Genomic DNA, 11567 nt, shown 5'->3' with positions numbered 1-11567 from the left:
CCTATTTATTTCCTTCATATTTTTCTTTGTATTTTCCTTATGTTTATTTTTCTTGTACTTATTTTCCATATATTTTCTTTATGTTCTCCTCATATTTTTTTTCTTCTTTCCCCTTTTCCTTCCTCTATATCATATCTCCTCCCCCCCTTCCCCCTTTCCATCCCTCCCCTGTCTCCCCTCTGGCAGCCCTTGGATCCCCAGGAGACCAGCACCAAAAACCCTCTGGAGGAGCCTGAACCCCCTGAACCAGATGGGCCCCCCCCAGCCCCCCTGCAGGACAGGACAGCCCCGACCCCCACGGGCCCAGACAACACCCTGAGCCCCCCAAATGTGAGGGTTGAGGGTGACAAAGGCACAGAAAAGGAGAGTGAGGAGTGGGACAACGACAGCGGCGAGACCTCGGTGTGGGACAGCTCTGACCTGGGCACAGAGACCCTCGGAGCCCACCCGGGTGAGGGGGCACAGGGGGGGCCACAGGGGAGCCACAGCCTTGAGAGTGCCTTGGAGAGGCTGGAAGGAGCTCCCACAGGCCGGATCTCTGTCCTCACTGTGGGCTGTTGTTCTGTTTCTTTGCAGAAATCCCTCTGGGGGACCTTCCCCAGACCCGCTCCGGGCTCCAGGCCTACAGGACCCACCTGCTCATGGAGCTCATGTGGCTGCAACAGGCCATTGCCAGCAGGAAAAACGTGAGGGCCCTGCCCTGCCTCTTCCCAAACAGCAGGGGCAGCCCCTGCAAAAGTGGGGCTGGCTGGGGACGATCCCATTATCCAGGGATTGGGCTGGATGGGGACGATCCCATTATCCAGGGATTGGGCTGGCTGGGGACGATCCCATTATCCAGGGATTGGGCTGGCTGGGGACAGGGGTTTTGCTGTTTGATCTGCCCCTGGGTCTCTGAGATTTAATCATCAGTGCTTGGGTTTTTTTCCCCTTCCAGTTCTTGATGCTGAAGCGGAAGCTGGGGATTCCTGACTCCTTGGAAGGCATTCCCAACCCCCTGGATGGGTGTGGGGAAGCCGTGGAGCTGCAGCACCACGGGTGACCTCAGGGGAGCTCCAGCTCCGTGGGTTGATGGTTTTAACTTCAGCAGAATGTGGCAAGAAAGCCTCTCAGTTTTTGTAGATGTGAATATTTGGTCAGAGCAGGATTAAACACCGTGGAGCCAGGGAGGTTGTGGTGTGTGCTGGAGGGATTCCCAGTGAGGATCCTTCCAGAAGGACCCCATTCCTGTTGGCTGAGCTGGGTGATCTGGGGGGGGAAAATGGAGAATGGGAAGATTTTTCACTTACAGAAGGTGCTTTTGGACTGAAATGCCTGAAGGCAGCAGGTGCTGGGAGCTGCAGGAACAGCCTGTTCCCCTCTGAACTGTGTGGGAATCTGAGCTGTGTGTTTGGGAGGGCTCTGCACTTCACACCTCTGCAATCTCCAGGATCTCCAAGTGCCCGTGGTGGATTTTAGGAACACTGGACCAGTGCCTCAGGGAGGTTGGGAGGTGCTCTATCTGTTCCTGTAGCTCAGGAACATTCCAGGTCCCTGGAAAAGGGACTTTCCACATGGTGCTGTGGTTCCCCCCCTCTGTGATTCCCTCTCTGCATTCCTGCTGCCTGAACAGCCTCTGTTGCCAGGTGGCAGATGGATCCCCCTGTTCCAGAATAGATCCCCACTTGTTTGTGAATAAAAAGCTTTCCTAATGCTCCTCTTTGGATCTGTTCCTGTCTGGCTTCCTGCCTTCTCCTGGGCAGAGCCACGTCCTGTTTCGGCCCATGGAATCCCTTTTGGACAAAGTACCCACTGGGATGTGGGTGCTTATCTGATCCAAGAGGGGATCCTTTGCACTTCTGCAGGGGACAAGTGATGCCAGGGGGGTGACAGCACCTGGGCAGCGCTGCTGTGGGTGGGACAGGAAGATCCTGATCCATAAATCCCGGTCAGAGCTTGGTGGCTCCAATATTGGGCCCCTGTAGTGGTGGTGGAGGATTGAGGAGCCGTGTGGTTCCTGGTTCTTGGGCAGAAAAGTGCTCTGCAGGTGTTTGGTGTGGCCTCCCACGACTCCCTCCTGCTGGGTTTGCATCCATGGAGATGCTCAGTCACACCAGGCTGGGCTGGGAAGGGGTGGGACAGCAGAGCCCAGAGCGGCTGGTCAGAAGGGGTTGGGATCTGGGGAGCTCCTTGGGGGGGGGTTAGCCTCAGTGGGAGGCTGGTCAGAAGGGTTTGGGCTCAGCAGGAAGGGTTTGGGCTCAGCAGGAGGCTGGTTGGAAGGGTTTGGGCTGGTTGGGAGGGTTTGCTTTGGGCTTTGCAGGAGGCTGGTCAAAAGGGTTTGGGCTCTGGGGAGCTGGTTGGAAGGATTTAGGCTGGTCGGAAAGGTCTGGGCTCAGTGGGAGGCTGGTTGGAAGGGTTTGGGCTCTGGGGGGTGTGATTTGGAAGGGTTTGGGCTCAGCAGGAGGTTTGTCCACTCGCCACATCCCCTGTGACCAGTGTGTCCCACTGGGATGAGCCCCCAAGGCCCAGCTCCAGCCAGGACCGTGCTGATCTATCGCAACGGGGACCGTTTCTTCCCGGGGAGGAGATTCCTGGTGACCCCCCGGCGCTTCCCGACCTTCGAGGCCTTTCTGGACGAGGTGACCAAGGCCCTCCACACCCCCCTGGCCGTGAGGAACCTCTACACCCCCCGGCATGGCCACGGTGTCACAGGGCTGGGGGACCTGCGGGACGGGGGCCAGTACGTGGCAGCGGGGTCGGAGAGGCTCCGAAAGCTGGAGTGAGTAGAGGGAGCTTTGGGAGCAGCTTCAGGCAGCCATGGCTGGGGTGGGGTGGGGAAACACCCTTGTCTTGTTCCCACAGCTACTTAAATCAGGGAAGGAAGGAGCCTCGTGGGATGAGGAAGAGTCTGCAGGTGGGTCACTGAGGGGCGGGGCGGGGGTGAGAAGCAGCAACTGATGGGACTGAAGTTGGGATTTAGGGCTGTGGGGATCAAAGTGTCCCAGGGATCAGCAGGGCACAGGGGCTGCTGCTGATCCCTTCATCCCCCTGAATGGTGCAGGGAAGGGTCTGAGCTCAGGGATTCACTGGCAAACCTGGAACACGCTCCCTGTGTGAGGAGCCTCTGCAGCCTCCCTGTTGCTGACAACAAACCCCACATGGCAGCAGCAAGGCTGAGCAGGACAGGCTGTGTCCCATGACAGGCTGTATCCCACCATGGGCTGTGTCCCGGGATAGGCTGTGTCCCACCATGGGCTGTGTCCCAGACTGGGCTGTGTCCCAGGCTGAGCTGTATCCCAGGGGATGTGCCAGGGCAGGCAGATCCTCATGTAGAAATGGGAGCAGCCTGGGAGGTTCTGCAGGGCCGTCCCTGTGCAATGAACTCTGTCCCCAGTCCCGTGCTGCAGATCCCTGGAAATCCAACACCTTCATCCAACAGCAGCAGCTCTCCCGCCTGCCCTGCACCATACAGTAAGTGATTCCATATTTTCCCCTTGGAGGGTCCCTGGGAATGTTTTCAGAGGGAGTTTCTCTGTGAAATCCTGGGAATGCTGCACCACAGGGACGATTCCCAGTTTCCACCAGGAGTATTTGCTGTAAATACAGTCCAGGCACTGGTGTCTGGCTGTTCTCCCCATCTCCCACAGCTCTGGGAATGCTGGCTCATCCCGTGCTCTGGGCTGTTTCTCCTGCAGTGTTTTCCGGAATGGGGATCTGCTGAGCCCTCCTTTCCCACTGGTGCTCCCCAAGAGGATCCCACTGGAGTGGGACACACTCCTGGCCACACTGACAGAGAAAGTGGAGTTGGGCAGTGGAGCCGTTAACAAGTGGGTATCCAGGGAAGGGAATTCCCATAGATCCAGGATGTAGGGAGCTCTGGCTGGAAGTTCAGACCATCTGCTTTTGAAACTCATTTGCTTTTCAGGTTTTCCCATCACTAAATCAGGGATAACCCCAATGTCCTGGGTGCTTTGTGATGGGGGGGGCTGATGCTGGTGAAAAAGCAATAAGCAAACAGTAAAAAACCCCCACAACAGTGGCATAAAAAGGAGTTTATGTCTTGAGGGAGGGGAAGAAAACCTAATTCCTCCCCAAACATCAATTTAGCCAAGGAGAAAGCTGGGATCTATTGCATCTCACTGATTACTGGGCATGATTTCTGTGATTTCCTCACAGTAACACTAAGAATGATGGATCCTCTGCCTCGTTTCCCACTCTGCCCTTGTTTTCCACGCTGAGGGGGCTGCTCAGGGATTGCCAGAGCCCTGATCCCTGTGCTGTCTCCTTCCTCCAGGCTCTGCAGGCTGGATGGGACCCCGGTGTGTGGAGGGGAGGAGCTGGAGAATGGCCATCACTACGTGGCAGTGGGAAAGGAGGAGTACAAACCCCTGCCCTACAGGGAGCTGCTGGTGCCCCAGGAGTGCAGGACACTGGGGTGCGTGGGCTGTGGCCAAGGGGTGTAAGGAATTCCCTCTGTGGCATCCTTCAGGCAGAGCCATCCTTTTTGTGGCCCCCCTCTGTTCCCCCTGCCTGTGCCAGGGTTTGAGTTGTGCTTCGTGTGTTGGGAGTTCAGGGAAGGAAGAAAAATGTTTTCAAAGGTTTTTGGTTAGTGCCTGAAATCCAGGGTTCAGTGCCAGAGGAAGCAAATTGTTTGGCTGTTTCTCAGCTGCATGTTCATGGAGCACTGAGAGGGACACCTGCCCATTATCCATGGAATTTCCCAGGCCTGTGGTATCACCTGATGGGATCCACTGTGGAATGTGAAAAACTCCTCTGGGAAAAGAGGGGACTGTGCCCTCCCTCAACTGACCTCTGCCTGATGCTGGAATTTGCTTCTTTGTTACAGGAACCACCCAAAAAACAGGCACAATAAGAGCCAGGGCAGGGTGAGTGCTCAGTGGCACAGAGTGGTTCGTGCTGCAGTCATGGAATCATGGAATGGTTTGGGTTGGGAGGGACCTTAAAGCTCATCCAGTGCCACCCCCTGCCATGGGCAGGGACACCTTCCACCAGCCCAGGTTGCTCCAAACCCTGTCCAGCCTGGCCTTGGACACTTCCAGGGATGGGGCAGCCACAGCCTCTCCCTGAAACCCTCTTGTCACAGTTACAGCTTTGTACCACTCAGGATCAAGGAAAACAGCAGGAATTTGAGTGTTTAGGGACTTCCCTGCACAACTTCTCTTTTATAAAGTGTGATGGTTTTTTTTTCAGCTGGACAGTCACAGGGTGCAGACCACGGGAGCTGCAGAGAAAGGCAAGATCCCACTTGCCTTCCCACAGCTGCAAATTCCAGCCAGGGAATCTCCCCTCGAGGAGGAAGAGCCCATTTTCCACGTCAAACCTGTGCGTGCAGGACAGAACAGAAGGAGCAGCAGGAGTGTGCAGCCCAGTCCAGGTGAAGGTGTGAGTGTGGAGGGGGCTGGATTTATGATGCTGAAGGACAGGATTCCTGCCCTGACAGCAGGCAGGGATGCATCCAGCAATCCCTGCAGTTCTTCTTTCCCCTCCTCACCTGGGCACACACCAGGATTCTGCAGTCTTGGAGTGACCAGGCCATGCAACACCCATGGAAAAGCTTTTCCCTTTCCTTTTCCTCACAGGAAAAAGCCTCTCTAAACCCAGGGATCCAAGGAGGGAGATGAGAGGTGCTCGGGAAGAGGGTGAACACACCAGGCTGGATGTACCCATTGACCAGGTCTGAGAGGTGATTTCCTGCCTGTCTGGATCCTCCCAGCTCCAGGGAAGGACTCCTGGTCCCCCTGGAATGGCTCAGCCCCAAGGGCCAATCGAGAGTTCACAGCAATTCCTTGGGGAAGTCCTTGTTTTCTCACTGAAATCCTATTTATCAGGTTTAGGACACACTGAGCTGCTCTCCGATGTGTAAAGCCGAGAGCAACCACGAGGGGGAACTCGAGAAGCCACAGCGCGGTGTCACTGCAGGGCTTCGTGTTAGAAAAGCAAGAAATCCCATCTGGAGAACGAACAATTCCCTTCTGGAACGTGAAAACTACAGCTTCCCACTCCAGTAAGGACAGCAAAGGCTCTCCTGGATTCTTCTGTGTTTTCATCCTCACTCCTGTCACAGAAGAACTTACATGGAAACCCAAAATGAGACACCAAGGAAAGGTATTTATTCCCCTCAGTGGTTCTGTGGAGTGGGGGAGAACATTCCTGTGATCAGGTTCCTCCCACTGCAATTCCTGAAGTTCCTTAAGCAGAACTTACCTGTATCCAGGTGAAGCTCAGAATCCGCCAGGGAATAACCACCTAATTCTTCAAATGACTGAACACAACTTATTTTAGTAACAGAAGTTCAAACCTTTGCTTTAAAAAAGAGGGAAAAAATAGTTCTTTCTAAAACAATATTCTGCATGACGAGGTCAGCAAAATTCTTGTTGTCAGTGGTGTGTTAATGATTCCAGCTTTTCCTGAGGATATTCAGGGTTGCTGCAATGGGTGACAGTGTAGGTGACTCAGCTCTGCCTCGGTGGTGTCTCTGTGTTAATTAGAACTTCAAAGGAAGACAATTCCTTTGAAGTGAAATTAGAGAAAGCCCTGGTGAAGCTTTAGCTGGTGGTTCCTGACCCTTGTTGTGCTGTGTTTGCTGCACTGGGTGCTCCAGTGCTGCTGCTTTCCCTTGGCTTTTCCCCCTCTGGATCACATTCCTGTGCAGTTGGTTTTATTCAGATTCACAGTGTTGTTAAATAATGAAGATTTTCTCCTTTTTTGCTCAGAGGAAATGACTGCTCTTCTGAGCTCTAAATCAGCTGGTTTGTAGCTGAACTGGGGAAGGAAGAATTACCAAACAGAAAACATGTTTTTATAACAAAACATCTGCCAGGGTTTGCTCTATGTCAGGTATTTCTTAGAAAGAGATTTCATTGTATCGTTGTCCCTCTGATCTGCAATGCCTGGATAATGTTTGCAGCAATTAAAGCTGTTCCCAAATCCATACATATTTTATTTCTGTCTTGGGAACATCTCCCTGATTTAGGAAAAGCCACAGGAATAAACAGCTCCTGCATCACCCTCCCTGGGCAAGGCTTTCTGATTTCCCTCCCTGGGGTTTCTCATTAATTACAAGGGTGACAATGATTATTTTTTTTTTCCTTCTGTGATTTCTCTGGTACTTTGGACTGATAATTTCACTGAAAAGGAACCCACCCTTCCTTCCTTAGGGACACGCTGCACTTGTGGGTGTTTGATGGATGAGAGGAACTCTGAGGGAAGCCCTGCAGTAACCTCTGAGTGAGGGGCTGTGCAGTGTGAGCTGGGACAGCTGAGCACAGCAGAAAAAGCCATTTTCACTTGCTTGGCTACAAGAAGGAGGAATTCCTAAAAAAATTCCTTCTAATCAAAAACCAGTCAGTCCCAGAAGGTCCCATTGAATGATTTATTAACCACTTATTGCCCCTTCAGTGCTGAGCAAATTCAACTGTCGTCGTCTTGAAAACACCCACAAAAAAATTCCTTAAGACCTGGAATGGGATGTGCTTTGTTCCATTCCCTGGTGCTCAGGGAATACAGTCCATGGGTTTTGGCATCTGTGTGTCAAAATCCACCTTTCCCAGACGTGGCTGAGCCAGGAGCCCCCTCAGCCACAGAGGGGGGTTACCCTTGGTCAGGTTCTGTCCCTCTGCTTCTTGTTCCTGAACCAGCCACACACAGTGAGACCCCCAGGATGGTGAGCAGCATTCCTGCCACAGCCCCTGTGGGAATGAACATATTGGGAATGTGCTTATCAAGAACAGGCAGGAGGGGTTGGAATGAGATGATCTTGAAGGTCCCTCCCAGCCCAAACCATTCTGTGATTGTCTGCAATGCTCAGGTGTCACAGGGCAGGGATGTCTGGGCAGGTCCAGGCTGGGCCAGGTGAGTTCTGAGGGGGTTTGGATGCTCAGACTGTCCCTGTACACTGAGCACGGGATGTTTCCAAGGAAATGTCACCCATGTTCTGTGTCTGTTGGAGAGATCCAGGCTTAAACAACAACAACTAAACAGCTCAGTGTGTTCTTACAGCTCCTGTTCCTACAGCTCCTGTTCCTACAGCTCCTGTTCCTACAGCTCCTTTTCCTACAGCTCCTTTTCCTACAGCTCCTTTTCCTACAGCTCCTTTTCCTACAGCTCCTTTTCCTACAGCTCTTGTTCCTACAGCTCCTTTTCCTACAGCTCCTTTTCCTACAGCTCCTGTTCCTACAGCTCCTGTTCCTACAGCTCCTGTTCCTACAGCTCTTGTTCCAGGTGCTGGAGTTTTAAACTTTCCAGTTCCCTGCCTTTTTCTGCCCTTCTGAGCAGGGCAATGTCAGTGCAGGACATCAGGGAAGGAAAGAAGGACGGGTGTTGACATTTGGGGGCTTATGAGCCTCTCCTTTTCCATGGTGGGCATATTATTTAGTGCTTCTTTTATGGTTCAACATCTAGTTAGGTTTATAAACTCTTTTAGCTTAGAACAGCCAGTTCTAAATTTAAATTTACCAGCCCTGCCCACAAATCTGTTTCACTTCCCTTTCAGAGTCTGCAGCAAGAGCTGCTGCTGAACCAGGCAAAGCCTTGGGGGGGTTATTTGCTGTTTTCACACCCTAAATCAGCCAACAGATGCAGGGGAGGGAATGCCTGAAGTGTGACTTACGTTTGCCACCAACGTCCTCTCCCAGGATCCTGCCAGTCACCAGGGTCACCACCAAAGCCAGGGAGTTGCAGAGTGGCACTGCCAGGGACAGGTCTGGAAGGGGAGGTTTAACAGAGCTTAACGTGGAGGTTCTTGGTTTATTTGGGGTGATTCCAAGGCAGCTGCTGGGTGTTGGGTTAAGCCATCAATCAAACCACTGATCCTCCCAAAATCCTCACCAAGGCACAACAAAAAAGCGACAAGGACTGACCTGTGGATGCCAAGGTGAGGTAAAAGAGGAGGGATCCACCTTGGTTGAGCAGAAAGGGCACCATGTACTGCAGGGAGAGCACAAACCTGTCAGCAGTCCACACATAAATCCCATATATATAAAACCAGGGATGGAATATTTCACAGTTTAAGTGAGGGTATCGAGGCCAGGAGCAGGTAGGAATGATCCCAAAGGAATTTCGACACTGAGCTTATTCCATGCAAAAATATGAGGGTTGATGACCCGACACCCCCAAAAACATCTCAGTCCTGCACAGGGAGGGCAGAGCTACAGGGAATCAAATGAAATATTGCTGAGGGTAAGGAATTCTGATGATATATGGAATATTTCACAGTGAAATAAAGGTATCAAGGCCCGAGTGAGACACAGGAACGATCCCAGAGGGAAGAATATGGAATATACATGGAATACATATAAATATACATATGGAATATTTAACAGTTTAAGTGAAGCTATTGAAGTCAGAGTAAGCAGCAATCCCAGAGGCAGGAATATGGAATATATATAGAATACATACATACATACATACATATATATATATTTATATTTATATAAATTATATAGATAGAATTTCCATATTTATAAAAACACAAGTGGAATATGTAAAAGTTTTAGTGAAGGTATCAAGGCCACAGTAAGAGGTAGGAATGATCCCAGAGGCAGGAACATGGAATATATATATATATATATAAATATATAGAATATATACAAATATACAAATATAAAAATATATATATTAAGAATAGTATATATCTAAAAATACATAAAAATTTATTATATATATTCCATACATATAAAAACATAAGTGGAATATTTAAGAGTTGAAGTGAAGGTGTCAAGGCCAGAGTAAGAGGTAGGAACAGTCCCAGAGGCAGGAAAATGGAATATATGTATAAATACATATATATATATATATAAAAATTCCATATAGATATTCTGTATACATAAAAACATACATGGAATATTTAAGAGTTGAAGTGAAGGTACCGAGGCCAGAGTGAGAGACAGGAATGATCTCAAAGGCAGGAATATGGAATACATATTCCACATAGAAATTCCATAAATATAAAAATATACATGGAATATTTAACAGCTTGAGCAAAGGTATCAGAGCCTGAGTGGAGAAGCAGGAGTGATCCCAGTTTGATCCCTGCCATGCCCTGCTCCAGGTCCCACCTTGCAGTTGAGGCCGAGGAAGCGGATCTCGGCCAGGAGCTGCCCCAGGCGGCCCCGGCCCCGAACATCCTCCATTCCTGCTGCTCCCGCCCTCAGGAAGGGGCTGCTCCCGCCCCACAGCACGGCCACCAGCGCCAGGGACACTGCCTGTCCTGTGGAACACCGGGATCAGCGGGATGGGGCTCCTGGGACCCCGGCCTGGGATCCCACAGAGCCCAAGGGACGGCCCTCACCCACCCTGGAACACCCGGGAGTGTCCCAGGCCAGGCTGGAGCAACCTGGGATAGGGGAATGTGTCCCTGCCCATGGCAGGGAGTGGGACTGGATGGGCTTTAAGGTTGGAAAAGCTCTTCCAGATTGTCAAATCCAACCTTGTGCCCCCAAACCCAATAAACCCTCTCACAAAGTGTCACATCCACTCGTCGTTTGGACACCCCCAGGGATGGTTTGGACACTCCAGGGATGGATTGGACACCTCAAAGGATGGTTTGAACACCCCCAGGGATGGTTTGGATACTCCAGGGATGATTTACACACTCCAGGGATGGTTTGGACACTCCAGGGATGGTTTGGACCCCCCCAGGGAGGGGGAGACTCCCCCACTTCCCCAGACAGCCCCTTCCAAGGCCTGACCACCCTTTCTGTGAGGAATTTTTTCATGTTATCCCTCCCCTGGCAGAGCTTGGGCTTGTTTCTCCTGGTCCTGCTGAAGGACATGGAGCTGCTGGAGTGAGTCCAGAGGAGGCACCAAGGTGGTCAGAGGGATGGAGCAGCTCTGCAGGGAGGAAAGGCAGAGGGAATTGGGATTGTTCAGTCTGGAGAAGCCTCGGGGTGACCTCTTTGTGGCCTTCCAGGACCTGAAGGGCCTATAAGGAACATGGGGAGAGACTATTCACAAGGGCTGGAGGGACAGGATAAAGGGGAATGGCTTCACACCAGAAAAGGGGAGATTCAAGTGGGATATGGGGAAAAAATTCCTCCCTGTGAGGGTGGTGAGGGGCTGGAATGGATTTCCCAGAGAAGCTGCGGCTGCCCCATCCCTGGGAGTGTCCAAGGCCAGGTTGGAGCAACTTGGGGTAGCGGAAGGTGTCCCTGCCCGTGGCAGGGGGCTGGAATCGGGCGATCTTTAAGCTCCCTCCGAACCCCACCCATCCCACGCCTCCATCCCCGTTTACCCGCGACAACCCAACCCAACCCAACCCCGCTCTCCACAACCTCCCTCCCGCCGCCCACGCTGCTCCAGGGACACCATCACATCCCCTTTCCCCGCCGCCATCTCCTTCCCCCTCACCCGCGGTCGCCATGGCAACGGCGCTTCACTTCCTGGTCGGACCGGAAGCCCGGGGCCGTTGCCATGGCGACCGCGTGACGTATTTCTTCTGCGACTCCTCAACCCGGAAGTGACCGCCTTCCTCTCTCTTTAGCGTGGTCGCCATGGTAAGACCGGAGCGGGGTGGTCGCGATTATCGCGATTTGTGGCCGCTCCTGATGATTCAGCGGCTCAAAGCCCCC

The 11567-nt window shown here is 52.2% G+C and overlaps 4 protein-coding genes across 12 annotated transcripts in view; 3 read left to right on the top strand and 1 right to left on the bottom strand.

Moving 5' to 3' along the window:
- Positions 1-1699, top strand: part of IQCC (IQ motif containing C) — an 11764-nt gene extending 10065 nt beyond the window's left edge. The window contains exons 2-4 of the mRNA XM_027661460.1: positions 101-451; positions 577-686; positions 938-1699. Coding sequence (XP_027517261.1) covers positions 101-451; positions 577-686; positions 938-1042 — 566 coding nt within the window. The 3' untranslated portion in view covers positions 1043-1699. The remainder of the gene's footprint in view (positions 1-100; positions 452-576; positions 687-937) is intronic.
- A 225-nt stretch (positions 1700-1924) lies between these two features.
- On the top strand, positions 1925-5918 carry DCDC2B (doublecortin domain containing 2B). 8 transcript variants are annotated; one of them, XM_027661134.1, is made up of 10 exons: positions 1925-2026; positions 2476-2758; positions 2842-2893; positions 3374-3450; positions 3675-3806; positions 4274-4414; positions 4826-4865; positions 5191-5380; positions 5580-5674; positions 5829-5918. In XM_027661134.1, exons 2-10 carry the CDS (start codon positions 2490-2492, stop codon positions 5832-5834), a joined length of 1002 nt encoding a protein of 333 aa, XP_027516935.1. In that variant the 5' UTR covers positions 1925-2026; positions 2476-2489; the 3' UTR covers positions 5835-5918. The 8 variants fall into 8 exon arrangements, 6 of the variants coding, with proteins under 6 accessions (XP_027516935.1, XP_027516937.1, XP_027516934.1 ...); XM_027661136.1 differs by lacking the exon at positions 1925-2026 and having other exon boundaries at positions 2236-2758; positions 5191-5374; XM_027661133.1 differs by lacking the exon at positions 1925-2026 and having other exon boundaries at positions 2236-2758.
- The window catches only part of EIF3I (eukaryotic translation initiation factor 3 subunit I), a 10020-nt gene continuing 4311 nt past the window's right edge, over positions 5859-11567 (top strand). The window contains exon 1 of one of the 2 annotated variants that reach the window (XM_027661139.1): positions 5859-6105. In XM_027661139.1, coding sequence (XP_027516940.1) covers positions 6088-6105 — 18 coding nt within the window. In that variant the 5' untranslated portion in view covers positions 5859-6087. Of the gene's footprint in view, positions 6106-11407; positions 11493-11567 lie in introns of those variants that run through there. The other variant, XM_027661140.1, reaches the window with a different exon arrangement.
- On the bottom strand, positions 7359-11414 carry TMEM234 (transmembrane protein 234). Its single transcript, XM_027661142.1, has 5 exons — positions 11347-11414; positions 10056-10207; positions 8859-8925; positions 8609-8701; positions 7359-7688 (listed from the first exon to the last, which is right to left on the bottom strand). Exons 1-5 carry the CDS (start codon positions 11357-11359, stop codon positions 7591-7593), a joined length of 423 nt encoding a protein of 140 aa, XP_027516943.1. The 5' UTR covers positions 11360-11414; the 3' UTR covers positions 7359-7590.

The sequence above is a fragment of the Corapipo altera genome, unplaced genomic scaffold, assembly GCF_003945725.1.
Source record: "Corapipo altera isolate COAL_440 unplaced genomic scaffold, ASM394572v1 201, whole genome shotgun sequence".
Lineage (NCBI taxonomy): Eukaryota > Metazoa > Chordata > Aves > Passeriformes > Pipridae > Corapipo > Corapipo altera.
This window is presented reverse-complemented; position numbering and strand designations above follow the sequence as displayed.